At 38.6% G+C, this 27,732-nt stretch overlaps 1 protein-coding gene and 5 non-coding genes across 21 annotated transcripts; 2 read left to right on the top strand and 4 right to left on the bottom strand.

Moving 5' to 3' along the window:
• Positions 1-237: 237 nt before the first annotated feature.
• On the bottom strand, positions 238-27,595 carry unc-68 (Ryanodine receptor; the record flags this gene model as incomplete). 16 transcript variants are annotated; one of them, NM_001356679.3, is made up of 49 exons in its annotated part: positions 238-726; positions 775-940; positions 1,109-2,065; positions 2,115-2,226; positions 2,282-2,636; positions 2,687-2,983; positions 3,037-3,959; positions 4,009-4,226; positions 4,276-4,396; positions 4,900-5,013; positions 5,070-5,531; positions 5,581-5,674; positions 5,893-6,002; positions 6,719-6,813; positions 6,861-7,015; positions 7,070-7,155; positions 7,391-7,432; positions 7,513-7,800; positions 7,856-8,016; positions 8,062-8,519; positions 8,562-8,670; positions 8,718-8,859; positions 10,338-10,437; positions 10,484-10,594; positions 10,639-10,965; positions 11,017-11,411; positions 11,458-12,234; positions 12,282-12,436; positions 12,530-12,726; positions 12,782-12,932; positions 13,015-13,138; positions 13,185-14,301; positions 14,349-15,242; positions 15,315-15,474; positions 15,522-15,752; positions 16,133-16,551; positions 16,599-16,891; positions 16,937-17,022; positions 17,453-17,583; positions 17,635-17,775; positions 18,489-18,722; positions 18,796-21,987; positions 22,083-22,176; positions 22,224-22,326; positions 22,514-22,626; positions 22,672-22,828; positions 22,917-23,076; positions 23,299-23,363; positions 27,447-27,595. In NM_001356679.3, 49 exons carry the CDS (start codon positions 27,504-27,506, stop codon positions 573-575), a joined length of 15,606 nt encoding a protein of 5,201 aa, NP_001343688.1. The 16 variants fall into 16 exon arrangements, with proteins under 16 accessions (NP_001343688.1, NP_001343696.1, NP_001343695.1 ...); NM_001356680.4 differs by lacking the exon at positions 5,893-6,002 and adding an exon at positions 6,165-6,277 and having other exon boundaries at positions 246-726; positions 27,447-27,506; NM_001356687.3 differs by lacking the exon at positions 27,447-27,595 and adding an exon at positions 23,465-23,518 and having other exon boundaries at positions 573-726.
• Positions 15,760-15,898, bottom strand: K11C4.9. The gene has a single exon (NR_068984.1). It is a non-coding gene; the product is annotated as an Unclassified non-coding RNA K11C4.9 (non-coding RNA).
• Positions 15,965-16,117, bottom strand: K11C4.11. Its single transcript, NR_068985.1, has one exon. It is a non-coding gene; the product is annotated as an Unclassified non-coding RNA K11C4.11 (non-coding RNA).
• K11C4.t1 lies at positions 16,023-16,107 on the top strand. The gene is given in 2 exon segments: positions 16,023-16,060; positions 16,072-16,107. It is a non-coding gene; the product is annotated as a tRNA-Ile (tRNA).
• Y57E12B.9 lies at positions 24,244-24,391 on the top strand. The gene has a single exon (NR_068986.1). It is a non-coding gene; the product is annotated as an Unclassified non-coding RNA Y57E12B.9 (non-coding RNA).
• On the bottom strand, positions 24,285-24,429 carry Y57E12B.6. Its single transcript, NR_068987.1, has one exon. It is a non-coding gene; the product is annotated as an Unclassified non-coding RNA Y57E12B.6 (non-coding RNA).
• Positions 27,596-27,732: the final 137 nt, after the last annotated feature.

A 27,732-nucleotide genomic window follows, 5' to 3' on the forward strand; every position in this document is an offset into this window, starting at 1 on the left:
CAAAAACTGTTCTTTGGACTCGCTTTCAAAAAGGGAGTTGATCAGAGATCATGTGATTTTCATGCTTCTGATTTGACAAAGTATCCGTACCATAAATTTAAAAAGCAGTTTTAATAGAATACTGGGACCTTTCAAAAAGTAAGACTAGAATGGCGGTTTTCTTGCCTAAAAATGCTATTAAACTTCACGTTTAGACACCGGAAGTTTTATACTCACCATCATTTTTGAAATGATGAAATTTGTTATTTGTTCATAATTTTTATTATTATTAAAACATATAAAATGAAACTAGAAAATACAAAAATAGTTGTTTATCACCCAAAGTGGTTCGCTAAGGCACGTTTGAAGTTATGATTTGGTTGTTTGAAACGTTGAAAAAATATAACAATTAAACAGACTAAAAACGTCGCTCAATTCTGAATAATAACGAAGAACGACATATTCCATAAAAAATTGAAAAAGAATATCAGAATCGAAAAATACTAGTGATGAGAATTGGAACGAATAACACCTAAACATTGAGTTGACCCGAAACATTTGTTCTATTAAGAATTCTGCTGATGAAAGATTTTTTATGATTGGAGCAATTGATCCTCGTACTGTTTGACGAAACACTCTCCGACAGGGAAGAAGTCCCAGTCTCGATTATCGTACTTCTCACGTACGTACGTTTCTTGACCAGTGTACTCTGTTTCGTCTTTGTTGACCAGATGTTGTAAGAAGAACCTAGAAGTTTGAAAAGTTAGAACAGTTGAATAAAAGCATTTAACATACAGGTAATTGGCAAAGTTGTGCTCTTTGGTGGTGTGAATTTCGAAGCCTCGAGGCATCCGATCAAACGTTTCTTTGCCGATGTCGCAAATGAAACATGATGACTCGAGCTTCTCAGTTGCAGATTCTTGTTGATCACGAAGCTCTCCGAAAGCGTCGATGATCAAACCTAAAAATGTTCAATTTTTGGAAGAGGATGTTGCATCATATTTTATCAAAGCGACAGTTCAATTTAGAATTGATAACCCTCGAAGTTTTTGAGAGCTATTTTCAAGTGGAATCAGAATCAGAGAGCACTATTTTGTTTCAAAGTTGGTGATGAAGTTCAGCGACTTACCCTGCATGATAGCAAGAAGAATAATAATGACGAAGAAGAAGAATGAGATGTCGTAGAACATTCTTGGATATTCCAAATCGTCGCCATATGGACTCTCGAGCTCATCTCCAATACCTCCACCGGCACGCACTCCGGCATAAAAATGGTAAATGAAACAGGTGAGCATATTGTGACACTTTCGATCTGGCTCTTCGCCCTCTTCACCCTCTTGAACATAGAATTTACGGAAGAAATTGAACGCGATGACAGTGTAGAGATACACGACTACAAGTGTCATCATGATGGTGAGAATGAGTTGTTGCAAGTTGTGTGTAACTGATTGAAGAATAGCCTTTAACATAGGGAATGAGAGCACGACGTCAATCAAGTGGAAAGCGTAGAAGAATGGTGATAGGAACACTCCGCACGCTGAGCAGAGAAGGTATCCAACACGGTACAGGAATTGCCCATTGGTAAGGATCACACCAATCCACAACCAGCAGGAGTATCTGTAGTCGTAGCTGGAATCTGTCGACATTTTCTCTTCTCCCAAGATCGAAGTCAATGTCTCCTCGTCTACTTGATCCTTGAACTTTGAACGAGTCTTTCTGCGGACAAACTTGTCCCAGTACATCATCGGGAATGACTTTGCAGAGACAACAATTCTATCAAGATACCACATGAAAGTATCCACAATTCCTAGTTCTTCCGAGTCTTCTTCAGTTATCCAGCAACCATCGAACATCAATTTTCTGGCAATTTCCTTCTCACGCTTGAAAGTGATAAGTGGAATCTTGAGTTGATAGAATGAGACCAAAAGAGCAAATGAAGTAGACAAATGAAGAACACTAATCCAATAAAGAATTTGTGCTAACATCCATCCAGTGATCTCATATTCCACGTATGGGAATTGCATTCCTGTTATGAAGATCGATTCAAGAGCATCTTCATCGTCGTCTCCTTCCGATGCAGCTTCAGCTAAAAAACTTATTTTTTAAAAAGCAAAACCGCATTTATCGAAACATACCATTTTCAGCATGTGAGATATCTACTCTGTGGAACAAAAGAATAACATTGATGAAGAAAGCCAAGTACAAAGTGATCTTTTCGATTGTTTTGAAGTTTCTTGCAAGCATATTCTGGAAATATTTAAATATTGAGTTTTTGTACATCTGTAACACTTGAGAAACTTACAAGTATAGATCCGCGGCTCTTTGTGGAGTTGGACTCCGCAATCTTCGGCTCGTATTGACCTTGCTGGAAGTCAGCTTCCGACTGGAGCTGAACCATTTGAGGTGCACCGATAGATTCATAAATGCTTGGTGCCTTGCTTGCTGGAGAAGTTGGGGATGTTGGTGGGGAAGTTTCTTGATTAAGAGGTTTTTCTTCTTCTAATACTGTTTCAGGAGTTTCTGGTCTTTCAGGTGGCACGAAGTCTGGCAATGAGTTAACATTCAGATGATCTGCATTCATACCGACTCCGAAGGCAGTCACTCCAACATGAGAATGATGGAATTCTTGTATAATTGGAGGATTGAATGATGGATGTCTGAAAAAAAAGAATATTTTTTCTAACTTAGTTTTGAGATTCACACATACTCATTATTCATCTTTGCTTGTTCCTTTTCTTGTCTCGCGGCTTCTTCCTCTTCAGATGACGTCGTCAGGAAATAGCCGAATCTGAATATTGTCATGAGAAGGAGATATCCTGCCCAACCAATCGCCAATCCTGCTCTGATGAAAAGAATTATGACTGCATAAAGCAATTGTGTCCATGACATCTGTCGAACCGAAGATGAAACATTCCTCATCGTTGTTGAAATGTTTTGAGGACTGAGTGCTGACGCTGCCGAGATACCATAGTTGTAACCGCTCTTGAATGTTTCAGAAATGTGGCTGAAATTATGAGTTTTATTTTCTAGAACTACTAAATTATAAAAATAACTTACTCTGCAGAAGTTTGTTGCAAGAAATAGTCTCTCTGTTTGATAGCTCTTTCCATCTTGGTGTCACTATCCCCAGAAGAAATCGCCGCGGCATGCTGCATTTCAAAAATAGTGTCTTCACAGAAATTGATGAAAGCTTCAAGTTTTCCTTGGTCACCGCCATCGTCTTGCAAAACATTGAAAAGGAACGAGTTCTTCGAATCCCTAATCTGTTGTTTTCCCCATTGTTCCAGCCACGATTCTTGAATTTCAAAGTAAATTTTCTCAACTCTCTTTGATGATCCCATAATCTCGATTCTTCCAAGGAATGGGTCAAAGTATTCCAGAAGTGTTTGAGCCTTCTCTATGATCTTTTCGAGTCTTGGATCATTTGTGATGTGCTCCTTCAGGTTGACAAGCAGCACTGCCAAGTTAAAACCAATGTCTCTCGCAGGATTGTGGAATCGTTCAGTGAATTCCATGTAGTCAACTTTTCCATCGTTGTTAACATCAGTACACATCATCAGATATGTAATATCTTCTACAGTGTACATCTTCTGACTTTCCATTGCACGTTGGAATTCTTTAGGACTAATCCATCCGTCTTGATTTGTATCAAAGTCTTGGAAGGCTTGAGATGTGGTCAAATCCTTCAACTTCAAGAACATATCCGAGAATTTCAAAATCTTCTCCACGGATGGTTGGGATTCCACGAGAGCGTCCACCATCTGCTTACCAATTGAACCGTTCAAAACATTCCCTTCAAGCATGGAAAGCATGAGAACAATCATGTCTTTTTGTAAGTTAAGGAACTCTCGGAGAAGTTCAAGTTGGGTAGAATTCTTGTAAAGTTTCTCCATCATGTGAGCAAAAAGAAAGAAGAAACCGTTGATGGCATCCCAAAGGCGAGAGTTGGCCAAAGTCATCTGGTTACCAACGCATGGACCCTTAAATTTTAAAATTCAATAGTTGACTTCCTAATTTAGATATTATTACCTGAATCGACTCAGTGAGTGTATTGAACACCTGACTACACACTTGAATTGCACGAAGGAAGTATTCTTTTCCACCTTCATCAATTACTTCTTTGCTAGAATAATGCCAGTAGAAGTCCATAACCGACTCCTGAAGACGAAGAAGATAATCGACAGTGCAGTTGATCAAGTTGACGCTTGTTGTATGCCCAGGTTGTGTTCGGAGGTAGTTTTGGAATTCTAAAACAATTTGAAAAATCAATTTAGCTCATGAGTGAGAATATAATACCCAGGTTGTGCCCTTCACAAGTGAGTTGCAAGAACCGGAACAGTGAGCATGTGAAGTCTGCATCGTTCAAGTTTTGATTGTCGCCCGATGCAAGTTCAGCTCCCATTCCAAGACCTTCAGCCTGAAAAATAAGAGTGTAACTTTTATTTTCAAACGAATAACCGGCCATTCCCTATTTCAGCCATAATCCAAAATATAATCATTCAAAATTAAAACCACTAGATATTTAAGGTAAATCACTGCACACATTTGAAGAAGTGGAGAGGGGAAAGAGCAGCGGCCAGAATTTTTGAAATTGTACTTGAACCTAGGTACCCAGTAAAAAACAAAAAAAAACTATAAAATTCAAGCAAATCAGGCGAAAAAAGACAGTTGATAGAGATAATATGCGGGCTCGAAACCTGTGCGCCGAGGCGATCTTGCCGGGATCGATGTCGAATTTTCGATGAGAGGTGACGTAAGAGCAGTTCGTTTGCGCCATGGGCGTCAACGTTCTGCAAATTGGTTTAGGGGTTAGAAGGGGGTGTTGGGTTATTCACAATCTATTGGAGAGTTTGAGAATTTTAATAGATTAGATGTGGAACGCAACCGAATCAAACACAAAACTACAGTGTCTGTGGGTACCTTGATTTGACGTTCAAACATTTCTAGATTGAGAACGGAACACTTGTTCATCAAACCAGCCATGGAAGTGAAGAATCGAACATCTTTTTTGAGCTGGAGATATTCGATGAGCATCTGAAAAATTAAATGTAGGAAAGTATAACAAAAAATTTCTTCAAATCAAAGCCCACCTTTTGAATTTCAACGTTTCCACCGCTGAGTAAATGAATTCCAAGCTGAAGAGTCTGAGCGACCATTTCATTTGGTTCACCTCCAGACGCCGACAGGTACATGAGGCACATGATAGCTGCTCCTCTGCTCGCCAAAACTGCCTGCTCACCGCGAAGAGCTTGTGATTGTTCTTCTTTGGCAGCTTGATCAATTTCCCCTTCTTCTCCGTCTTCTCCGTCTTCCTCTTCGATATGGATTGATTTTGCCATAACATCAGCAAATCTGATGTATAGACTGTCTTCGTGAATAGCTGAAGCCGCAGTTTCTTCACTGGTTGCTGCTCTTTGGAAGCACCTAATAAGCTGTTTAAGAGGATCTGGATTGGTTTCCTTTTCTTTTGTATCTTCGGAGCTTGCAACAATTGGGACTCCCTCTTCCATAATAATTTCAATTCTTGGACCTTCTTCCTCTTCAACTCCAGACTGAAAATTAGACTTCTGATAATTTTTCTTTATGTAAAAAGTAACGTACACAAATATCAGCAATCAACTGATCTTGTCCAGCATCTTCTTCTTCCATCCAAAGCCTTGAAAATGCGGGAAGGAAAAAGTTGATACCACGATGCCTAAAATAAATTTGTTCAAAAAGTCTGTCATTACTAGATGTTTTCGTAAATGTTATTGGAAGTTGTTGAGTAACCTGTTGATTAGAACCAGTTGGATGTCCTAGTACGTTAGTAGAGGCTCTATTGATTCATTCATGTAACCTATGGAAACCTAGTAACCTATAGTTGCAGTTGAGTCGGCCGAAGTGTCCACGAGTTTACCATTAGTTAAAACTTACAGTTCCGTTTTGTACAGATGAGAAGCGGTGATAAGGGAGATAGCCATTCGTTTTCTTTGGAGGGTAAGCACCTTCTTCCAAATGTCTTCCTTCTCCATTCGAGAAGTCATCTAACAAACAAATTATGAGCACAACTGATTGATAAATCACTTGAAAAAGCTTGCCGTCCTATTGACACCTCCAACACCAAATAATAATGAACAACTAAACATAAAACACACAGCGAGCAAATGTTAGTTAGCAACAATCATTCAATTCAAATGGAATCTCACCTTGGAATTCCATACAGTGGAACCATGCGGAAACACGCCACAACGGCACGTTTTCGTTGCGTCGAGACCACTTTTTTCCATGCTTGCGACAGTTGCATTTGCGGATGCTCCGTCTAAATGAGATAAAACATAACAAGATATTGACAAAACAACATTTCGCTGAAATTGCAGTTGAAAGTGATAGTGTAGAATAGAAATTGATTGAAAGAGAAAAAAAAAACACCGACAGAAAAGTTAAGAAGCTCATAGCCAGCACAGATTCAACTTACGTCCGAGTGATTCACTTGAGCGATATTAATATTTTTCCGATTGTACTGAACACGTCAACATTTAAATAAATTATAAACATAAAAATTGTGGAGATTTTTGTGAACGGCAAAAAATAACATTGAAAAAAAAAACCACAATACCTTCCACCGATGATGTGCTCGACGACGTCGGTCCTTGGTTCGAGTGATCTGAAATGGACGGACACATGGACAAGCTTACACGAGTGAAGAACATAAAAACAAGGACGGCAAAGCTCTGGTTTAAATTGTTGAGTGAGAACGAACCGTGTGGAGAATGGCGCTGACTTGTCCCATATTGAAGATTTTCTCAATCACAGCATCTTGTGACATTTCGTCTTTGCCGCGCATTTGACTCTTTCCTGAATAAAAGTTGTTTGTACTGAATTTCTAATGTTCAGGAGATTACCTATTTTACGGTAGAGGGAAAGTTGCCACGCATTTTTGTCAGTTGGATCTGTTTTGACTGGAATTTCTAAAAGACCCTTGATGAACTCTCGAATCTTCTCTTCAGTTTCCTTCTGGATGAACTTCTCCTTTGATTGTTGCACAATATCGAGCTCTCTGAAATAGTTATCACAGTTAAATGACAAACTGAACCTGAGATTAAGCCTTTACCTTCCTCCAAAGACGTTTAGCCCAACTGGTAGTAATCTCTTCAAACAGGCAATGACAATACTTGCAGCATGTTTATCTTTTTTGATCTGAAATTTTTCAATTTTCTCTATTTTCAAATGGATGCTAAATAAAATAAAAATGATAGGAAAGAAGAGGATAGAAAAGTTTTGCGGGACATGCGCAGCACAGATTGCTGCATTCAGCGGATTCTTTTGAAAATAAAATAATTTTTAAAAAATAATGATAGGTTGAACTAAAAAACGACGACGACGATGACACAAAATATTTTGGTTGCTAAACAGAAAGGTCGTCAAAACTTACAATCGGTCTTCCATTTCTGTCGAAATACTCTTTCATCTTATCCTGTATTTATTATTTTTTTATTTTTTCACAATCAAACTTTATTTTCATTTTTAAGTAAATGTTGTTTTTATTTCACTAACCTGTCCTTCCCGTCTCTTCTTCTTTCTCTCTGCAATCGCCGCCTTTCCAGTTTTCATGTCTCCACCGCCCGTGGCTGCAGCATCCTCTTCAAATTGAGCCACATAGTTCAGCTCTTCACGTTTGAAATGTTGACTTTGACTCCAAATACGGAAGATGACAGCTACATTTTCATATACTCCGTCCGTCTCCCACGTTGGTGTTTTGAGCCATTGAGCACGATGCAAATCCGTGTATTTCATGAGAATTGGGAAGAATGCGTAAGTGTCACGGACGAGGCGAGCGTTGTCCTGAAACAAGTAACATAGTTTCTTTACTCAAATAGTTATAAAATTTTACACAAACCTCTGCAACGGTTCCCTCATCAGCATCATCTGGATGAGTCCGCATGTGCTCTTCCTCTTTGTATGCTTTTTCACTCATTCTTCGAAGCCTCTCGGCAATTGGAAGTACAAATTCACGAACGGGATCAGATGTGACGTTTTGGATGATTTGAACAGCAAAGACTAAAATTACTCAATAACTTCCAAACTAATAACTTTTCTACTTACAATTAACTCTACAAAGCCATGGAGCATTTTCAATTCCCACATGATTACGAATCATTTTCAGAAGAGCATTGAATATTCTGTTAATGTGGTCACAACTAACGCTAGTAGTTTGTACAACACTTGCTCTTTGATCTTCCTTATCTCTCTTTCCATCTGGTCCAACACTAAACCAATGGGCCATATACGAGCACATTAGCGGAAGATCCACGTCATAAACATTAGGTACATCTGAGTACATTGTATTGTTGTTTGCAACAGTTTCAAGGTCCGTCAGTAGTTTTTCCAAATGCGGAATGTGAGTTGACAAGTTTTGAAGCATCTCTTGCACTTGAACTGATTGATCTTGAGACTTTGCGAGAACCGAGAACTTGTTGCTTTTGTTGAACTCGGGCTCAAGGAATGCCACTGGGAAACAAGATGCAAAGGCAGCAAGACATTGACCAAGTCCAGGACGATGCCTAAAAATTGGATTGAAACAAGGTACCACTTAAAAATCTCACTTTTCACTCTCGCCGCTGATACTTTTTCTGTGCGAAATTGAGCTGCTCAGTCCAGTGACCATGTACAGAGAATCAAGAATTTTGTAGCATGCAGCTTGGATGTCGTCCACTGAAAGATTTTTCAATTGGTCTCTGAGATTGAATAGTTCAATGTACAAAGTAAATCAGTTCCAAAATGATTTCTTGCCAGATGAGCAAACATTGTTGTGAGCACCGGAACGATCATTTGATTGGCAAATTCGAAGGAATTCCATGATTTGAGTGCCTGTCCTCTGATCAATGAATATTGCCCTCCATCCTGAAAATAATTAAAGTTAAGCAAGAAGAGAAAAAATTAAAAAAAAGTACATCACAATGAGTTTACAACATTTTGAAACCTACATCATACTCTTCGATTTCCGAGTAATAAATACATTTCTAATAAATTAATTTTATTTCAAACTTTAAAAAATTGTTAACGTTAGAAGAAAACAACAAATACTCATTGACTCCAAAATCATTGAATACCTGTTCTCATTGCCTACCCTTGCTCATTGACTACCCTTGCTCTTTGCCTACCTCTTTCTCATTGACTACCTGTGCTCATTGCCTTCCTGTCCTCATTGCCTACTTGTTGCTTGTTGACTGCCTTTTCTCATTGCCTACTCTTTCTCATTGCCTACCCTTTGCTCATTGTCTACTCGTTTTCTTCATCAGTCAAGAGGCACGTACTAGGACCGTAATCGAAGAATACATCAAAGGTACATCTACTCAATTTGTTCATTCATTCAAAGGGTATACATATTTACAATCTTTCAATCTGTACACAACATTTCGGGCAACAATTAGTAGTAGCTGAGTCATGTTTTAATTTATATTAATTTTGATAAGACACGCAAAGGCTGGGCAACATTCATTTTGAAAATATCCGAAAACTTGAAACTGGTAAAATGTGGAAAAATATTTTTCACTCACTATTCAACAAAATTTATCTTCTGAAATTCAATGAAAACTGAGTTATAAAGGGTACAACAAAAGAGTTCTAAAAATTTTTTGTGAATTTTGGAAAAATGGCTTTGACTCCGTGTAACTCTACAAAAAGTTGGTGTATTAGAATAAAAACTATTGAATTAGAAAGAAAAAATATTTCTGATCATTTTGTTAGTTGGACATTTGTTTTCCAGATGTGTATTTTTTGAGATACGCCAGTTTGAAAACACTCAGTTCAGAGAGTTTTGGAGGTTATTTCATTCTAGATCGAAAGCCACCATCAACTCCAGTGCATCCTTGTCTGACACGTCTGATACTACCGCGTCATGTTCCTATACGCTCAAAAGCCGAAAACGAGTGATTGACTCCGACTCCAAATGAATTTCTTATGCCAAATTTCTTTGTTATTGATTTTACGTTCTTTGCCACTTTTTTTCAAATTTTTAATTGTTGTTTTTTGGTGCTATTGTTGCTATTAATGTTGATGGATAATGAATGTTGCTCAGCCTTTGCGTGTCCTATCAAAATTAATATAAATTAAAACATGACTCAGCTACTACTAATTGTTGCCCAAAATGTTGTGTACAGATTGAATGATTGTAAATATGTATACCCTTTGAATAAATGAACAAATTGAGTAGATGTACCTTTGATGTATTCTTGGAATACGGTCCTTGTATGTGCCTCTTGACTGATGAAGAAAACGAGTAGACAATGAGCAACAAGTAGGCAATGAGAACAGGAAGGCAATGAGAACAGGTAGTCAATGATTTTGGAGTCAATGAGTATTTGCCTTAGAAAACTCACCTTGAGTTCGTTAACAGAAGCATAAAGATCGTCAGCACAGTTATTGAAGAAAGTAAGAAGAGATGTACGGACAATATCCGAGTTCACTTTTACCAGTGTTCTGAAAACATAAATAATTCATTTCAATAGCGAAAATTGTCAAATACCTTAGGTCAAGAGCTTGAGTTAGCCCTTGAAGACACTTTACAGTAATCTTGGCGACACTTCCGAATGCTCGATTTTTGATACGGAGCAAGGCGGCAAGACGACAGAACAAACTGAAAAAAAAAGAATTAAAAAGGAATGATCAACTAAAACTCACTTGGCAACCATTTCCTTTTCTTTATTACTAGCAGTTCCAGTCTGAACAATGGATGATCCCTCCAAGAAATAATTTTTGTGGGCGTTGAAATATGCATGCATCAATGGAAGAACAACTTTTTCAAAGAATTTGACATCCTGTCCCTCTTTTTTGAATGAATTCCTGCGAGTCAATTCTTGAGATGGCTTCACTGATTTCATTTTTAAACTAGCTTGCTCCAAATATGTAATCAGTTTCTCCAGAAGATTGTATGCAAATCTCTTTTCAACGGAAGTTCTCTCGCCCTCACTCTTCAAACGATCATTTTGAGATTGCTCGTCTTTCGGGCTGCAATTTGTCATAAAAATTAAAAGAGTTAAACTTTCTAATTGATCTCACCAGTTGACATGATATCCGTGATATTGCAAGAATTTGAGAATTTCTGAAGCTCTGAATCTATCCTTTCTTCTCTCAAAATCAGTGAGCAAATCCCACGGTACAAGAGGAATTGGCATGAATCCTCCTTTTGTGTTCAGATCGTTCATCACCTTCTTTGCCCAAATCAAATGCGAGTGCTCTGCCATCTTTTCAGCAGCATTCACCATATCTTTTTCTAAGGTCATTGAGCTCAAGTCAATTGGTTTTGGAGCAAAGTTGGAAATTGATGTTCCTGAAAGAGTCCTTGCAGCTGATGCTCTATCATTCGCATCTCTATCCATCATTTCGAAAGAGTAATTCCATGCCATCAAGGCTTTCAAGCACTCTGAGCATCTCTCCTTGTAGAATGATTTTTCCTGAAAAAAAAAAGAAAATTGTTGTTAACATGGAATAAAAACTCACGAAATCTTTCAACAATGCAAATGGTTTCAGACGTGGATGAGTGAAATTGGCTCTGGAATACAAATCACCATGAACCCATCCCTTTTCCAATTTTCTGCTCGCCCATGAATCGTGGAAGTGCTCAGCAAACAGCTCCGTCATTTTCTCGAGATCACGATTAATTTCACAACGAGAGACATCAACAGTTCGTGGAATCCAAGCACCTTCTTCCTCTCTTCTCTTATTTCTGACATCTTCAAGTCCGCTGGTAAGTGTGTAATCTGGTGAAATGGCACTTCCAATTGCAGTCATGCACGGAAGAGCTTTCCCGAATAGTTCTGGATCGTAAGGGCGACTACCAAGAGTGTCAAAAATAGCATCGAAAAGAAGCATTGAGAGTCTTTTCTCTTGCTCACTGGCAACTCCATAGTGATTTCCAGACCCGTAATACTTTCCACATCTTTCATAATGCAAGGTGATTAAACGAAGTGGTACCAGAACATTCATGTCATTCATTGTCAAAATATCCGTAATCACTTTCTTTAACAATTTGATCATCATCGCTGGTGGCAGTTCTCTTGTGATTGCAACCAGGAAATCCGAAACCGCATCTCTTTGATTTTTAGTCAAAGATTTCAGTCTGTTCATTCTGTAAACTGTATGCAGAGTCGCATCAAGAAGAGCAGAGTGATGTTCTGCGTCGGCAAAGAAGTGTGAGTGATTGGTCAGAAGTGGCAGGACAGAATTGCAAAGGTAACGATTGAGCGCAAGAGCTGTATCAGATTCAAGAGCTCGTGGCTGAAAGTAAAAAATAATAAAAAAGGATAAACATTGTTTTATCTCACCGAATCCATCATTGTCGCAGCGCGGAGATCGGGCAGGAACGATTGCTCAAGAACATGGAAGAGCATATCTTGTTGATCAATTCCGTATACTCGATCTAAGAACAGCAAAACTGATCCCTTATGGTTTGGAAGTAGGCCTGGTAGCGGTCCGGTATCTGAAATATACAATATTTGATAAGTTTTCAACAGAATAACAAAATACAGAACAAGAAGTACAAATCATGCAAGGACACTATTCAAAATCTCACTGTCAATCGGGTTGAATCGGCTGGATCTTCTTCGTTGAATGATCGGATATTTATTTTCATTCAATTTCAACACATCAACTTTTTCTTTTTCTGCCTTTGGTGCAAATAATTCATTTCCACTTGAAAAAGAAGTATGTACCGAAGCATAATCAGAAGATTTGGAATCATCGGTATCAACCTCCTCAACACAAGGTAATCTGAAACAGGGTTTGAGTGGGTTAGAAAGAAAAATTCATGAATATTAGTTCAAACCCTCTCTTAGCAAGGTTGGTGCCGGAGGTAAATGTTTGGGATCGTCGGGTGTTGGAAACTTCAGACGCCAGAGATGCAACCATAGCAAACGTGTGAGCCATCACGGCTTTCTGGGTATGAGATGCCTGAACGGCGTTAGCACGACGGACAGCTGTAACAGGACATGGGACGGTATGAGTTAGACACTTTTTTAGACAATAACAATTAATCAAATACAACTCTGAATTTCAAACCTTCGATTGACGGAGCTGCGAGATTGGGGATTGTAAATCTTAGAGCCAAGATCTGACCAAGATCGTCGAGTGAAATAAGAGATCTGAGAATAGCACGAGCGCGAAGAGAATCTCCTTTTCCGGCCTGAAACAATAAAACATAATTTCTGAAAATCGAAAATGATTTGTACCTGTATAGCCATTGGATCAGGAGCACACTTAGCGAGCAAGTCTACCAGACTTGAGTAGAAATCTAGAGTTGCAGCTCCTAAATCGATGTAATCTTCTCCTTCCGCATCTTTTGATGGATACGTTGGGTTCTCTCCAAGTAGTCCAGATGACAACAACGACGGATGAGAATCATTTTCGAGTAGTCTGATGTCTTCGGATAATGCGATAGCCTCTTTGAAAGCAGAGAACAATCCTTGTCCTTCTCCTTTCAGAGCAACACCAAGGCATTCGGGTCTGCGAATCAGCAGACGAATGACAAGATTTGCATTTTCTTCCACGTTTTCCCCATTGATCCAGACACAGAATCTCAGGAAATCGATGTATCTTTCGCCTTCAACTGGATCCCATCCAATATCTGGATATCCCTTAGTGATCAATTCCGAGTTCGGCTGCAATCCACATCTCGACAAGTAGACGGCTACTTTATCAAGTTCTTCTTCTTTGAGAGCAAGAGCGAGTTCATTGTTATCCATAAACGATGAGTAGGCAACATCAAGTGGAACTGATCCTCTCAAAGATGGTCTTGCAAGAAGCATAGTTGCATTGTCAAGAAGGAATGATAGATGTTCGAACATTGCTTTTTGATTTTGACGGGATGTTCTGCAGAAATAGCAAAGGAATCTGGAACATGCAACGACCATTTCAGATGCATCCTTGATTGGTGCTTTCTCTTTCAATTCATCTCCTTCATGTTCGACGGTTCCCTGCTGAGCTGTGAGAATGTTCATCATAATAGACATTACATTTTCGTGGACTGAAAGAAGTCTCATCAGATCTGGATGTTGGAAGAATATCCTGTTGTTCATCAACTTCCACAATCCTCTCTTCAGAATTGCCTCTTCAGTATGCTCAAATTGTACGGTAAGAAGCTCGCGGATTTGTATGAGGTACACCAGGAAGTCTGTCACATCTTTTTCATTTCTTTCATGGAACACATAAGTTTGAGACATCGCATCACGAATTTCTCTGATGCCAGAATATTGGCGAAGGAGAAGTCTGAACATATTGCGAATGAGACTTTTGCTTTCGATAAAGTCTGCTTGTGCCCATTCTCGAAGCATTGTGACTATGATTTCTCTGAAATTATTATTTGATTCAACCCCAATAAAAATGAATAAACAAACCTGAAGTTTTGTGTTCCCTTCTTCTGCATTTCCATTCCTTCTTCTAAAACTGGCGGTGGCACCTTGACTACAATCCGGGCAAATGAATCAACCCACGATCCTTCTTCAGACTCTATCAACGCCAACTGATCATCAGAATCGCCTTCTTTCACATTTCCAATTTTTCCAACTAATAATTCGCAGAAATCTCTCAGCTGTTGTTGCAAACCTTCAGCCATAGGGCATTGATCAACATCTGCATCTTCCTCCATCAGTTCAGGATCTCTTTCTTCTTTCACTTTACACATCAACAATCGGAACATTTGTTCTTTTGGTGGACATCTGAACTCTTTGGTTTTCTTCGCAGCTTCTGCGGGTGGCATGTCAGTTTGCTTGATCTCCATGTAACGTTTGCATTGATCGGATTGCAGTTCTCCAACAAAACCTTCAGTGAACGCGACAAGGGACTCAATCCGGTAACGGAGTTGAATATCGCAAAGATGATCGAGAATGCTGACTAATTGAATTTTCACTGGTTCAGCTAGTTCAAGCTGTGTTAGCCCTTTCTGTGTAGTCCCAGTCTCATAGTTCTCATCAAAAGCTTGTGGATGGATGAGACGAAGAAGACATTCAAGCTCCTCGTCGTTGATAAGTCCAATAACCAAAAGTTGATCAAAAAGCTTGAAAAGGGGCTCAAAATGATTTGTGTTATCTCCTCCGATCAAATCTCTACAGTTCATGACAGCATGGTGTGTAGCTGATTGAAGAGATTCCATTACATGTTTTTTGAGAGCTTCGAAGTCAACCGATGGTGGTAATAACTTCATTTCATCTTCTCTGCTCACATGCTTCTTTACTGGTTCGGATGCCATTTGTGACAGCATGGATACAGATTCTCCTGTGATTTGGGGATATCTGCAAGTTTTATTTTTTTTGAATGATTTTTGTGGGGTCTTATATTAAACGAGAGAAGTTGCAAAAGAATACCTCGATTCACTATCAGGATCCAAAACATTTTTGATTTGCAGCTGTGGTACCAGTGGAATCACATATTCTTTTGCCATACTGTTTCTGGCAGCTGTGTGACTCATCAAGTGCAAACCAATCAGCAAATCATGAAATCCTTGCCTCATTGGTCCGGATAGATCTTAAAGTTTCAAATTTTAAAGAAGTTTTGAAACTAATGGAACTTACAATGTGACTTGATCGCATACATAATTTGATCTTCATCAATATGCTGACATAAGGTGTGCGCTACTTTGTGATTTCCATGACTTGCAAGTTTACAATACAAATTCAAAGTTTGCCTGTGGAATTCGAGCATGTCGGGCATTTCAATCATTTCGAGAATATCCAGGGACTGATCTTTTTCCGGAATGTAGACTGACATAATTCGAACGGGGTCATTGCAAAGAACAGACCAACCTGGAAAAATTTGAAATTGATGAGAAAATGGAGCAATCAATATTTTATGCGCTGGCGTAAGTGAGTACCTCTTCCCCCTTCACTCAAAATCTACGTGCGTTCGCGCGGCAAAGAGTACGCAATAAACGGCACAGAAACTAAACAACACAAAAGAACACCTGCCCAGTTTCTCTGAACTCTCTTTTCCTGTATTTTTCCCTGTCTAAGTCTCTTGTTTTCGCAATACTACAGTCCGATAACAAATTTTATTTCACGGAAACTGCAAATCAAGCCCCATTGGCGCAGTCGGTTAGCGCGTGGTACTTATAGTTAATAGGGAATGCCAAGGTCGCCAGTTCGAGCCTGGCATGGGGCAGAGTTATTTTACATTTTACACTTACCGCGAACTTCTGAAAGTTTCAGAGCAGTTGTCCTCAACGTCTCATTGGGCACACGAGCCCAGTACACTGACTCGATTTGCTCTACTGTAAGTCGTGGCGGGCAGAATGGCACGAGAGATTTCTCGCAAGACTTGAACATTGCTGCAGATAATGGAAATGTGTATTTGATTCGACCAAGCTCAAATTGGAGAATCTCTGTTGCAGTTGGTGTCACAAATGCAGCAGGGAAAAGCATTGCGCCTGGCTCAAGTTTGAACTTAATTCCAGTATCTGTAGATCCAACTTGGAAACTGAGCTCTCCAATTGAAGTATCAATTATACAACCAATAAGAGTTCCAGAGACTTTGGTGTTTGCTACATCAGGAGTTGTTGCCAAAAGTTCAGAAACATTAACCATGTAACAGTTTTGGGATTGCACACTGAAAAAATGCAAGGTCAAAGCTACCAAAAAAAAATAGTTTTTTACCTGTCAACAGTAGTTCCGTGATGATCGGCTTCTGAGAATCTACATTTTCTGACTCCTTGACTTCCATCAAAGTTGACATTATAATAGTGGTATTGTGTGGTGACCCATCCAACCCATACTTGAGATGGATCTTGCCCTGGGAAGATTCTGATACCGTAGTAGTATTCATCAACCTTATCCTTGTGGTGAACAAGTGCATGGGCGTCTCCTTCTTGGAGCACATCTAGCTGAGCATCCATTGGTATAATTGAGCCTTTCTTCTCTCGTTCCATCTTCTCAAGAGCGATTTCGGCCTGGAAAAAAAGTAAACTTTGAAAAATCTCTACTTTCTAATATACCTTCTTTCCTTTTTTGTTTTTCTTAATAGAACTTCTCTTGATCGTCAATTGTCGACCTGGTCCGGATAGTGGCATCTCGCTAGAGGCTGAAAAATTTGAAGTAAGCTACAATTTTAGACTCGTTTTTCTATTAGAAATTAGATTTGTAATGGGGGTATGAGAGAAAGGGAGTATGATATGCGAGTATCATGCTGCAGAGGAAAAGGTATGGAAAAGGTAAGAATGTTGATGAAAGATCTGAAAGAGAGGCTGATGCGGCGTACTGCTCACCGGACACTGTATCTTCGTCGTGAAATTGGTCTTGCATGACCCAAATAGGCTCCTGCTCTTCTGTTTCTTCTTCTGAATAATTCTACTACTAAAGGTTCTAGTGACTATTGGAGAGCGTGATAATGTTCTAAAGTTTTGTAGATGAGACTTTTTATTTAAAATTTGCAAGCGCTGCTGTTGAGTCGAATCAACTTATCATTGTGTTTACCATTCTTCATCTTTTATTTTTTACTTTCAAACACTAACCCAATACATCCTTCTGACCAGTTGGAAGGGTTGACGTATCAAGACTTCCTGCATCAAAACTTCTTGAATTTGCCTTCATTTGTCGCAATTGTGCAGCTTTTTCTTCTTTCCTTCTATCACTATCCCTGAAGCTATAAATAATTTCAGTTAAAATCTATCTACATTTTTCTAATGACTCTTACTTTTTGCGAGTATTACTTGAATCTCTGAGCCTGCTTAGAAGACCTCCCTTCTTTGGTTTCTCAGAATGACGATCGTTTAAGTCTCTCATACTGTCTTCAGCAATTTGTCGCTCATCATGTGGCAGTTCCAGTAGACTTCTTCTGAAATTGAAGTTAGTTGAAATTGAAAAATTATTGATTGAAAATCGGATGTGCTTAAAGTACAGAAAGCGGAGAAGCTCTATTGGAAGTTGGAAGTTGAAAGTTGCAATATAAAGTTTCGTTTAAAATTTTAGTTTTTTTGAAATTTTGAACATCTGAAAAAGTTTAGCAGTTTTGTAAAAAAAATAGTTGCAATGAGTAAGTGCGTGCTTGAAATACATGCTGAGTGGTAGTACCAAATAAACAAATCAAAACAAAAAAGATAAACTCTATTAAACATTCTAAAACAATTCAAACACCTCAACACATCCTGCCACTTGTGATTATCCTCTTCGTTGACGTGCAACCACGTCAGAATTGATTCGTCGAAAGAATACATACCAAAGTTCATTAGGGTTAGAACACGCCGACGTTGACTGCAACACCTATCTTATTTGGGAAAATTAAGCGATAGAACGAGAGTTGATGAAATAATTATTGAGGGGATCGATGAGGGAGGTTCAAAACTAAAAACAATACAAGGAAAAAGAAGAACGCAGGAATACTCTATCATTTCAGCGTAGGAGCCTCTCAGAGGAAGCCATTTGTAAATCACATTAGAAGTTTGAATTGTGGATTAGTTAAGTTATGGAAAATTGGATAAAAAAACCACTCGAAACTCACTTCTAGTTGGAAAAAATAACACAACAAACAGAATGGGGAAAACTACAAACCTAACTGCTGGTGGCTCATCCCCATCAACACTTGGTTGTTTGGAGTTGGTCCTCGAGCGGCGATCATCATCGGATTCATGAGAATCTTTAGAACCTAACATGCTTCGTAGGAATCCTTTCTTTTCCTTGTTGTCATCAAACTCTTTCGGAATTCCTGGCGCTCGAATTTGACTGACCACTGATTGGGATCTTGGTTTGTACTCCTGCAGCTGGCGCCGGATTGTTTCCTTGTCTCTGGAAATTTTTTATTTAGAAAATATTTTTGAGTACAAAACGTGTTTTAAAGTTCATATTTAAAGCTACTCACTTATTTTTCACAAACGTGTCATTGCATTTAACTGGAAGCGACAATTTGATATACTCCATTTTTGCTTTTTCTGAAGGACCTCCTTCGGAAATTGTGACTTTTTGAAGAATTTTTAAACATGGCGGACTGTTTCCTGTTGCTGGAATTCTTGAGACTTCTAGAATGGAACCAGATTTCAATGTAGATATGTCCTCGAATCTTGGAAGTTGCTTCGCAAACCACATTGGCATTGTTCTATACATATTGACACAGAAAGGCTCATAACCTTCTTGCAGACCACATGTGGTGAAGAACTTTAATGAGTTGGATTGCTGACCAAAGTTGAGTCGACCTCTTTGTCCACTTCCAAGCGTCATTGCAGGAACCAAACCATCTCCACATACTACGTTATCAAAAGCCATTTCAGATCCGGATGGGTCAAGGAGGAGCTCTCCATTGAGAGAGAAACTGATTGTTCTATCATTGAGATCAAGGAAACATCCAACAACATCTCCGATTTTCCATTCTTTTCCATAAGTTTCCGCTCCCTGATGCCATTTTCTTCCGAGATAACCATCGAAGGCATAACTTCTATCGTCGGCTCCCAATTGAATTTCTGGCGTTGATCCGATATCCATCCATCCAATTTTCATGTAACCAGCAGTCAAAATTTCAAATTCAAAATACCATTTTCCTCCACAGACTGCATATGTGGCTTCTGCTCTGTATGTTCTTGTGTTATCTTTTCTCGCTCTCAGCTCCTTCTCGGCAACTTCATCGTGTTCATGCGCTGGTGGTTCTAAAAAGATTCCAAAAAGTTGCAGAGCTCTGATATTTTCAGCTGCCGATTCTCGATTGGCTTGCTTGATTCTTTCATCAACTTGTTCATAAGGAACGAGATGTGGTGACCGTTTTTGTGTTGCATCCACGTGCTCACTGAGCCCAAACGTCCAACCTCTCTTGATTTTTTCTTTAGCCCAAATGTTATGTGTATTTCTAGCAAGCGCCTCGGTGAGTGGTTGAAGTTCGGCTGGAAGTTGAATTTCATGTGTATCCAATGGACCAGGTTTGTATCCATTTTGCTGTTGGAAGTTTGGACCTAATCGAACTGCTCTCAGTCTGCACGGAGGATCCTCAGTAATGAGATGGTAGCCAAGGGCTTCGATTGTTTTCATTGTTGTGAGTGCCAGTAAGATATTGTATTTCTTTTCAGTTTCAGGTAAGTACTCAAACTTTGTGAGACATGGATGTTTTCTGGAAGTTTCTGAACGTGTTTCTCCATACGACCATCCCAGTTCAATCTTCCTCATTGCCCAAAGCTCATGCAAGTTCTCAGCGTATTTCTGATGCATTTCCGTTGCATGATGGTTCAGTTGAGTTGCGGAAACATCAATTGGTGTTGGAATAAATGGTTCCAAGTTGTTGAAAATTGTTTGTGGACCACTGAAAATATTCTTTCCCAGATCACCAAACGATAGACAATCCGTAATTTGAAGTTCTCCGTTGACTGCTTCAACAACTGCTGAAAATCCAGTCGGTGGACCATAGCGTAATCTTCCTTGGTTTCCTCCAAGAATAAACCGACAGGAAACCTTTGCAGAAAGAGACATTACTGGGAAGAAATATCCATCAATGTTGAACTTTTTGAATGATCCACTCATATATGTTCCATTGACACTAAACTTAATTTCAGGAATCGTCAAGTCAATGGAACATCCGATGACATCACCTTTCTCCAGTAACTTGTGGCCGACTCGTCTAGATTTTCCACCAAAGTACATTGATTTTCCGTCAAATCCATACGAATAAAAATCATCTCCAACTCCGTTGCAACCCATTTTATCTCCAGATCCTGGAAATGGCTTGAATCCGACACTATTTGCCCATCCGATGCGAAGGTATGGAGTTTGTTTTGTCATAGTCTCGATATGCTCAACTTCAGCTTCAAAGTACCATTTTCTAAATAGAGCAGATCCCTCAACGACTCCCAACATGACATTTGGCATCATACTGGATACGTGATCCCTCATTGATGTTTGCAGGAGAAGATCTTTCCCAGGCAGAAGGTACTGAGTGATCAGGTTTTGTGAACTTCTGACAGCCATCCCGTTTCCTTCGCACAATGACGACAGCACATCTAACACTTTTGGATCTCTTCCTACTTTTTCTAACAAAGAAATGACAGATCGAATGTGCCCTTCGTTAATCATATTCAAAGCTTCTGGAGATTCAGTAAGCACACAATACAGTACATCAAGAATTCCTTCGGCTGATTGTGGGTTGCTTAATCTTCCGAACAACCAATCCAGTCTCTGAGCTGAGGCAAATTGGGCACAATTATAATGATTTCCCTTAATCATAGCAGCTACCAAAAGATACAGATAAGTAGAGATCTGCTCCCATTTCACATGAGTCTCTTCTCCGATTAATCCAGCGAAATCAGGAAGCGCCTCCATTTGAGAGAATTTGTCGATAGTGTCAAGAATCATATTAAGAACTCCTTCTTCTTGGAAAAGATCTTGCCGACTACGAAGAGCTCTCAAGTGATTCTGTTTCTCCTCAAAGTCTTGCTCATCATTTGGTTGTGCAAAGTATTCAATGAGATCTTCCATCAATTTTAAAACTTCATTGAGATCGACTCTTGTCCAATCCGTTGATTGGTTTCCTTCAAGTTGCAATGCATCGATTCCTTTCAAGAATTTATTGAGAACCGATGAACATTTCCTAATGACTCTAGCTGATTTGGATTCTTCTTCTAAAGCCATAAAGAAAGTGTAACAGTCATCCATGTGACCATCTTTCAGAGCAACTGCTTTCTTCTCTTCCACCTTTCCAAGTCCTTTCTTTGTAACTTCAGTTGTTTGATAGGACAACCAGAGCTGAGTTTTCACGTGTTGAATAAAAGCATTTGTCTCTCCATATCTGATTGTAGCATTTCCCATTCCTTCTTCCTCTTTCTCATCCAGCATCTGCTTCTTTGGATCTTTATTCTGACACATCACAAATGCAGTAAGATCGAAATCCGCTTTCTCTTTATGGTACAATTGCACAGAATTGTCCAGTACTCCAAGATATCGTCCTGAAGTGATATGCTTGATTCGAAACACTTGCTCCCATCCGACAAGTGCACCATGCCATTTCATTCGAATCAATTCTACTCGCCATAGTGACCTGGCTTGTGTCACTGCAGCGCCTCCTTCGTAGATTACCATGCTGCAAAATTGGAACGTTAGATTACAATATTTTGCCAAATTACAAGTTCCTAATTAACAGAATTTCAGAATTCAGAAATTGATATTCTTACTCACTTGTGTTGTGGATGCTCACTCCAGTTTTCTGGAATTGTCAAGCACTCATCATTTCCGTGGAACAACCTCAGTACGTCATTTCCGAAGAGGAAACCTAAAGTTTCAAAGTTTAAAAAAATCTCATTGTCAGTGTTAACTAACCCATATTCCTTGTTCTCATGCTTCCAGAACTGACTGACTGGATATTCCATAGTGTTTGGTGAAATGAGGCAATCACCATGTAGCCTTTACTGTAGGCCATGTGCTGAAAATTTCAAGATTACGGTTTTATTTAGAGTTCAAATGAACTTGATGAAATAATAATAATACATTTCTACCACAAAACAACAACATTAAACTTGCCTCTTCTTCGGTTTTACCCTTTTTTAAGTGCTAAATTAAAAAAAAATTTTACATTCAAACAAACTCTTTTAATAATAAAAAATACTTACCAAATATCTTTCTGTTGCAACTGAGACCAAAATGACGTCATCACCGACGCGCACCTTTTCTCCTTCTGATCTTTGTTTGGATGCTGGATGAATTGTCCACCAACATGCTTCTCCTAAAAATTATTTTTCAAAACTTTTGCCTTAAAAGTTGTACCAACCTTCATTAGTTTCTTGAACTCCTACATCAAAAGCAAGTTTGTCATTTGAAGAGCATGATGATAGACAAGCGAGGTACATTTCACTCTGAACATGCTTCAGCTGTACCGCGTGTCCGTATAACAGTGTTTTGTGACCACCAGCGCCGGATGCAGACTTCTAAAATTTGAAATTGTTTCAGTATTAACAAAAACTGTATCTTTCCATTATATGCGAAAAATTATTTTTTAATTAAAAAAAAACTCACATGATCACTATCCGCTGACATCATTTCCTGTAATGCTCTCATCGACAGTGCGTTATCGATGTAAAGCATGCACATTGCAATATCTGGCGGGATGTCCTTGTCCGACACGTTTTCCAGTGTGCACATCCGGTTTCCAAAGCCTTCGGTGCACAAACAAACTCTGAAATTATTGTGGAAAAACTTATAATTTTTTAAATTGTTGTTCTTGAGCTCCAGTATCAAGAACTGCGCTGATTCTGATGTTTTTGGATACCGTATATCCACAACTTTAATTTCTCAATAGATCGTCTTCTGAAAACATTTTCGGCTCAAAAAACTTTTTAAAAAATAATTATATTAGGCCCAACTTCTCAAGAAAAAGTTTCCCAAAAATGTCACCAACCTTTCTGACCCGAGAACTCCATCTCTATTGTGTGAGGCAACGCAGGAGAGGCAGACGATGTCTCCCTGGAAATAAAAATTTTATCAAAAATAAAGAAATTCATTTCCTCTGTCCTCTGTGATTTCCAGACTTTCCGTTTAATATAGAATAGTTCTTTTAAACAAACCTTTGTAACATAGTTATGATCCTCATCTGAGATATCCGTGAAATCAAAATCCATTTCTTGGAACTAACTAATCATATCACTGAATAATATATTTATATCTGCGTTGTAATTGTGTTTGCGTGTATTTGTCTGCGGATGCTTGTTTGGCAAAATACTATGAGTTTGCTGCCTAGAGCAGACTTCTAATGTGGAGTCTCTTTGTCTGAAAACTGAAGAGTCACCAAAAATTGTGAGCCAAAAAAAAGAGCGACGAAAAAACAATAGGCGGGACCGGGGGACGGCTGAATGCCATATGGGCGACATAAGTCTCTCGAGGGAAAACGAAGAGAGATCGGGAGAAGGAGGAAACTAGAGGACTTATACTTATATGGGATGATTTGTAATATTTTAGGATTATCGTAGTAATAGCACGGAAGGAGTAGACTGGAGTTGTAGTTTTGAAGGGATCTCAGAGAAAAATCGAGAAAATCTATATCTAGATATTTTTTTATTGATTGAAGAAAGACGTTAGACTTAAATTTGGATCAAGGATTTCTAAGAAAACATGCAACTTTTATTTAAATTTTGAAAAACAAACAACTTTTTTTGCAATTTTCTGCACGAAATTCGAAATTTTTTCAACACGTGGAAACTGAATTAATATGGGAAAATAAAAAGTTATCTGAAAATTCACCACTTGCTCTAGGAGTTTGAATTTTTGAGTTCAGTTTTCTCGCTTTTTGCAAACAGAGCCCCTTTTTGAAAAATTTCAAGTTTTGTTGTGCAAAATAATGGAAAACGATGGAAATGGGAAGATGAAGCCTTGGTGGGCGAGATCAAATCGGCAAAAGCCAGGAGCAGCTTGTTTGTTTTCTAAGTGAGATCACTATCAAGCTGCGCTCTCATAGTACACTGCACTCTCTTGCAGATTCGATTTGCTCAGATTCCTGTCGCATATACCTGTCCGAATCAAAATTTCGTAAATCCATCAAAAGAGTCACCCGCCTCCCTTCAACTTTTGATAATTCTAGGTAATTGATCCCTTGCTGGGTCTGTTTCGAAAAAAAAAGAAAACGCTGGCATATTCACATGTTGCGTGACAATATGAGAGGGTAATTTGTCAAAAATTCGAAACAATTGCATTGTGTCCTATTAAAAATGAATTAGTGTGACTCCTATTAAATATGTACGGCCCACACAAAATTTAAAGCAACAAAATGAGTTTTTCGAAATTTTCAAAGTTTGTGTTCTGCAGGTTTATGTTTAAAAAAATCAAAAAGAAGTGTTGCACTTGATAAGTTAAGCATTTAATGAAAACAATAATCACAGGCTTCAAAAAGGCTAATCCGGAAAGGGTCTATTCAAAAATAGCTGTGTCCCAGAAATACGTTTATGGGTTGTATGTGCGTAGGAGAGGACAAAAAGTTGGAAGGCGGACGGGAGATGAATGCACAAAACGAGGCCAAAGGGGAAGAAGAGAAGAGACGGAAAGGAACTGAATAGGATCCGACGCCGGGTGCTCGCCTTTTTTTAAGTTAACCGCGTATTTTTTTGCTTTTTTGATGCTTCGACAGAGCTTTTTTGTTTCAAAAACATTTTTTGATTGGTAAATAACAAGCAGAGCAATAGTTAAAAACTAATCTCTGGGGTTTCTAAGCTCAGAGAGGCGGCTAGCTACAAGGTCAATGTCACCTAATACTAATTTGACTAGAAAAAAGCCGAAACAAATCAAGAAGTAGGAGGCAGGGTGGGAGCGAAACGAAGTGAAACACGACGTCTACGAGCAAAAGTGTCAGCTCTCTAAGTCTCTCAGAATCGCATGCTTTTGCCCCATCAAGTTCTCTCTTTTCATACATTTAAGAAAAGATGTGTGTAGGGGAAGGACGGGAGGGTGAGAGTGAGACTAGCGCCACCCTGGGCACCACTCATATATGCACAAATTTCAATTATTTTCTTCCTTTTTTTCTTCGTCATTTTACTATTTCATCTGCGTTGTCATAAAACCAAAAAAAAAGCGAATGACAAGAAGTGTTTCTCTCAATTTCAACATGCGTGCAGCATATTTTGTTGCAAAATTGTATCTAGTAGGGTGAAGACACAAATTTTCAGTCAGACATCATATTGTTCTTAATTTAGAGTTGAAGTGTGCATGCTATGTAGAAATGTCTCAAATTTTGAGAAACTAGAAAATTGCAATCAAAATTCTTATGCTTTTGAAAATTATAGAAGTTTGACTAACAGAGAGTCGTCGTGTAATCTTCGACAAGTATCAACTTTACAAATTTTGGATGATTTTTAGCTGGCAGATGTTACCAAAACATTAATGCAAGAACTATCTACTCTGACTAAGAATTGCGGAAAAAAACTTTTACTAAAACCCCAAAAATTCAAAACAAGTGTTGGCAGGAAAGAAATTCGAGATGATCCGAATGTATGCGGAAGCACATAAAACACGCAAATATCCCCCTAAATTTTTTGTTTCGAGTTCAAGCAAACATGGGCAAAAAGTAGTGGTTGCCAAGAGAGGGTAGGTAGTTTGTCAGAAGAGCCTCTGACTCTGCCAAAAATCTCGTTTTCTTCGTCACTTCATCTCACTCTTTTTCTCTCACCCTCTATTTCACACTCAACGCCATCCGGCTATAAATTGTTGATTAAATGTGCCAAATCGGCAGCGTTCTCGTCACCGGATTACATTCATTGGGGTCCGGCTCCCACCCAAAACATTTCGGAATTTTTGGATTCAATCCTTCTCTCTCACTCTCATACTTCCTTTCTTAGCATCTCAATTCGCACGCGTATTCAAAAAAGGTTAAAGTTCAGTTTTTTTGCATACGAGTAAATGAATAAACAGAGAAGAAGTCGCGGAATAAATTAATATCTTAATTGTAAAATCCAACGATAAGAATTTTGAGATATCTAACTATACCTCTGGAAATTTAATAAATATAAATCAAACATTGTAACAAATATACTTGACCACAACTAACCAATGTTTGAAAAACAGCCTGACCATCTTCTACGCCATACAAAAACCTCCGAAAAATAAACGTTGTTTTTAACGAGAAAATGAAAATATAGAACACGTGAATTGAACCCACTTCCAATATTTTCGGTACTTGTGTATTACATGCCCTCATTTACAAATTAAATTAAATTGTCATTAATTTCTCTAGTTAAAATAAACGTGATATACATTTTTCCTCTTTAGGCTTAGAAAATGTTATTTCCTAAGTCTAAAAATACAAATTGTGGTTCACGTTTTTATTTTTCATGGCTTAAAAAATTACTAATAAAATGAGGGCATGTAATACATAAGTACCATATTTTCTTTTCACGCTGCAACGTAATGACAACATTGAATTACGTGTTTCATACTTGGGTTCTTTATATGTATTTTTATCCCGCAAACACTGTAACGACAGTTTGCTCACTGGGAAGCGAGGCGGGTGAGAGGCGCCTCCGACCGAGTGAAAGCAGATTTTTGAAAGCTTATCATTAAGATGGGAGCTTTTACTAGAAATCTTACTAGATTTTGACTTGAGCAAAAATACAATGGTAAGTTTTTCGGTTACTATAAACTTTCACACATGCTCAATTGTAGTAGAATTGAATTCATTTCATAAGGTAGGAGAGTATTCAAAAAATTTTAAACTATACGGAAACAAAACGACTTTATGTTACAATCAAACAGGGATATGCGGAGAGTGCTTTTTCTCTTTTGTCGTTTCTCTTTTTACGAGATTTGCGAATCGCGCACTTACACCCCGGAGGGTCCTCTTCTTTTCACTCGTTTAAGCGAGGTGGCACATTTTTGCACAATTTGAAAAGTACAACATTCCGTACTACACAATTAAATGCAAAAAAAAATTCAGAAATTAATATTTCAAAATGTTATCGATGTTATCGATCTACATTCAAGTGAGAGCCGAAATATTCCCCTCCGAAAAGTCAACCGGAGAACTAATTGTCAACTTGAACTTTGTCTGTTTTGAATAAAACTAACCGTTCGGAGAAAAGAGACATCATCCTGTTCGCCTCCTCCCTGCTCCTCCTTGTCGGCCATCGTTGTCGATCGTCGATCTGATAATGTTCGGTCGGTTTCGTTCTTATATCTGCTCACTCAGTTCGTTCCGTTTTTCACTGGTTTTGCATCTGTAAAACAAAAAAACTAGAGGTGCTGGTACCACTTGGGAAAACGCAAAAAAAAAAATAACAAACGGGAGCAAAAGACGACAGAAAAAACGAACGGAAAATTATGGGGATATTTTAGATTTATTGCCAAGGAGGTT

Source organism: Caenorhabditis elegans, chromosome V, assembly GCF_000002985.6.
Source record: "Caenorhabditis elegans chromosome V".
NCBI classification, from domain to species: Eukaryota; Metazoa; Nematoda; class Chromadorea; order Rhabditida; family Rhabditidae; genus Caenorhabditis; species Caenorhabditis elegans.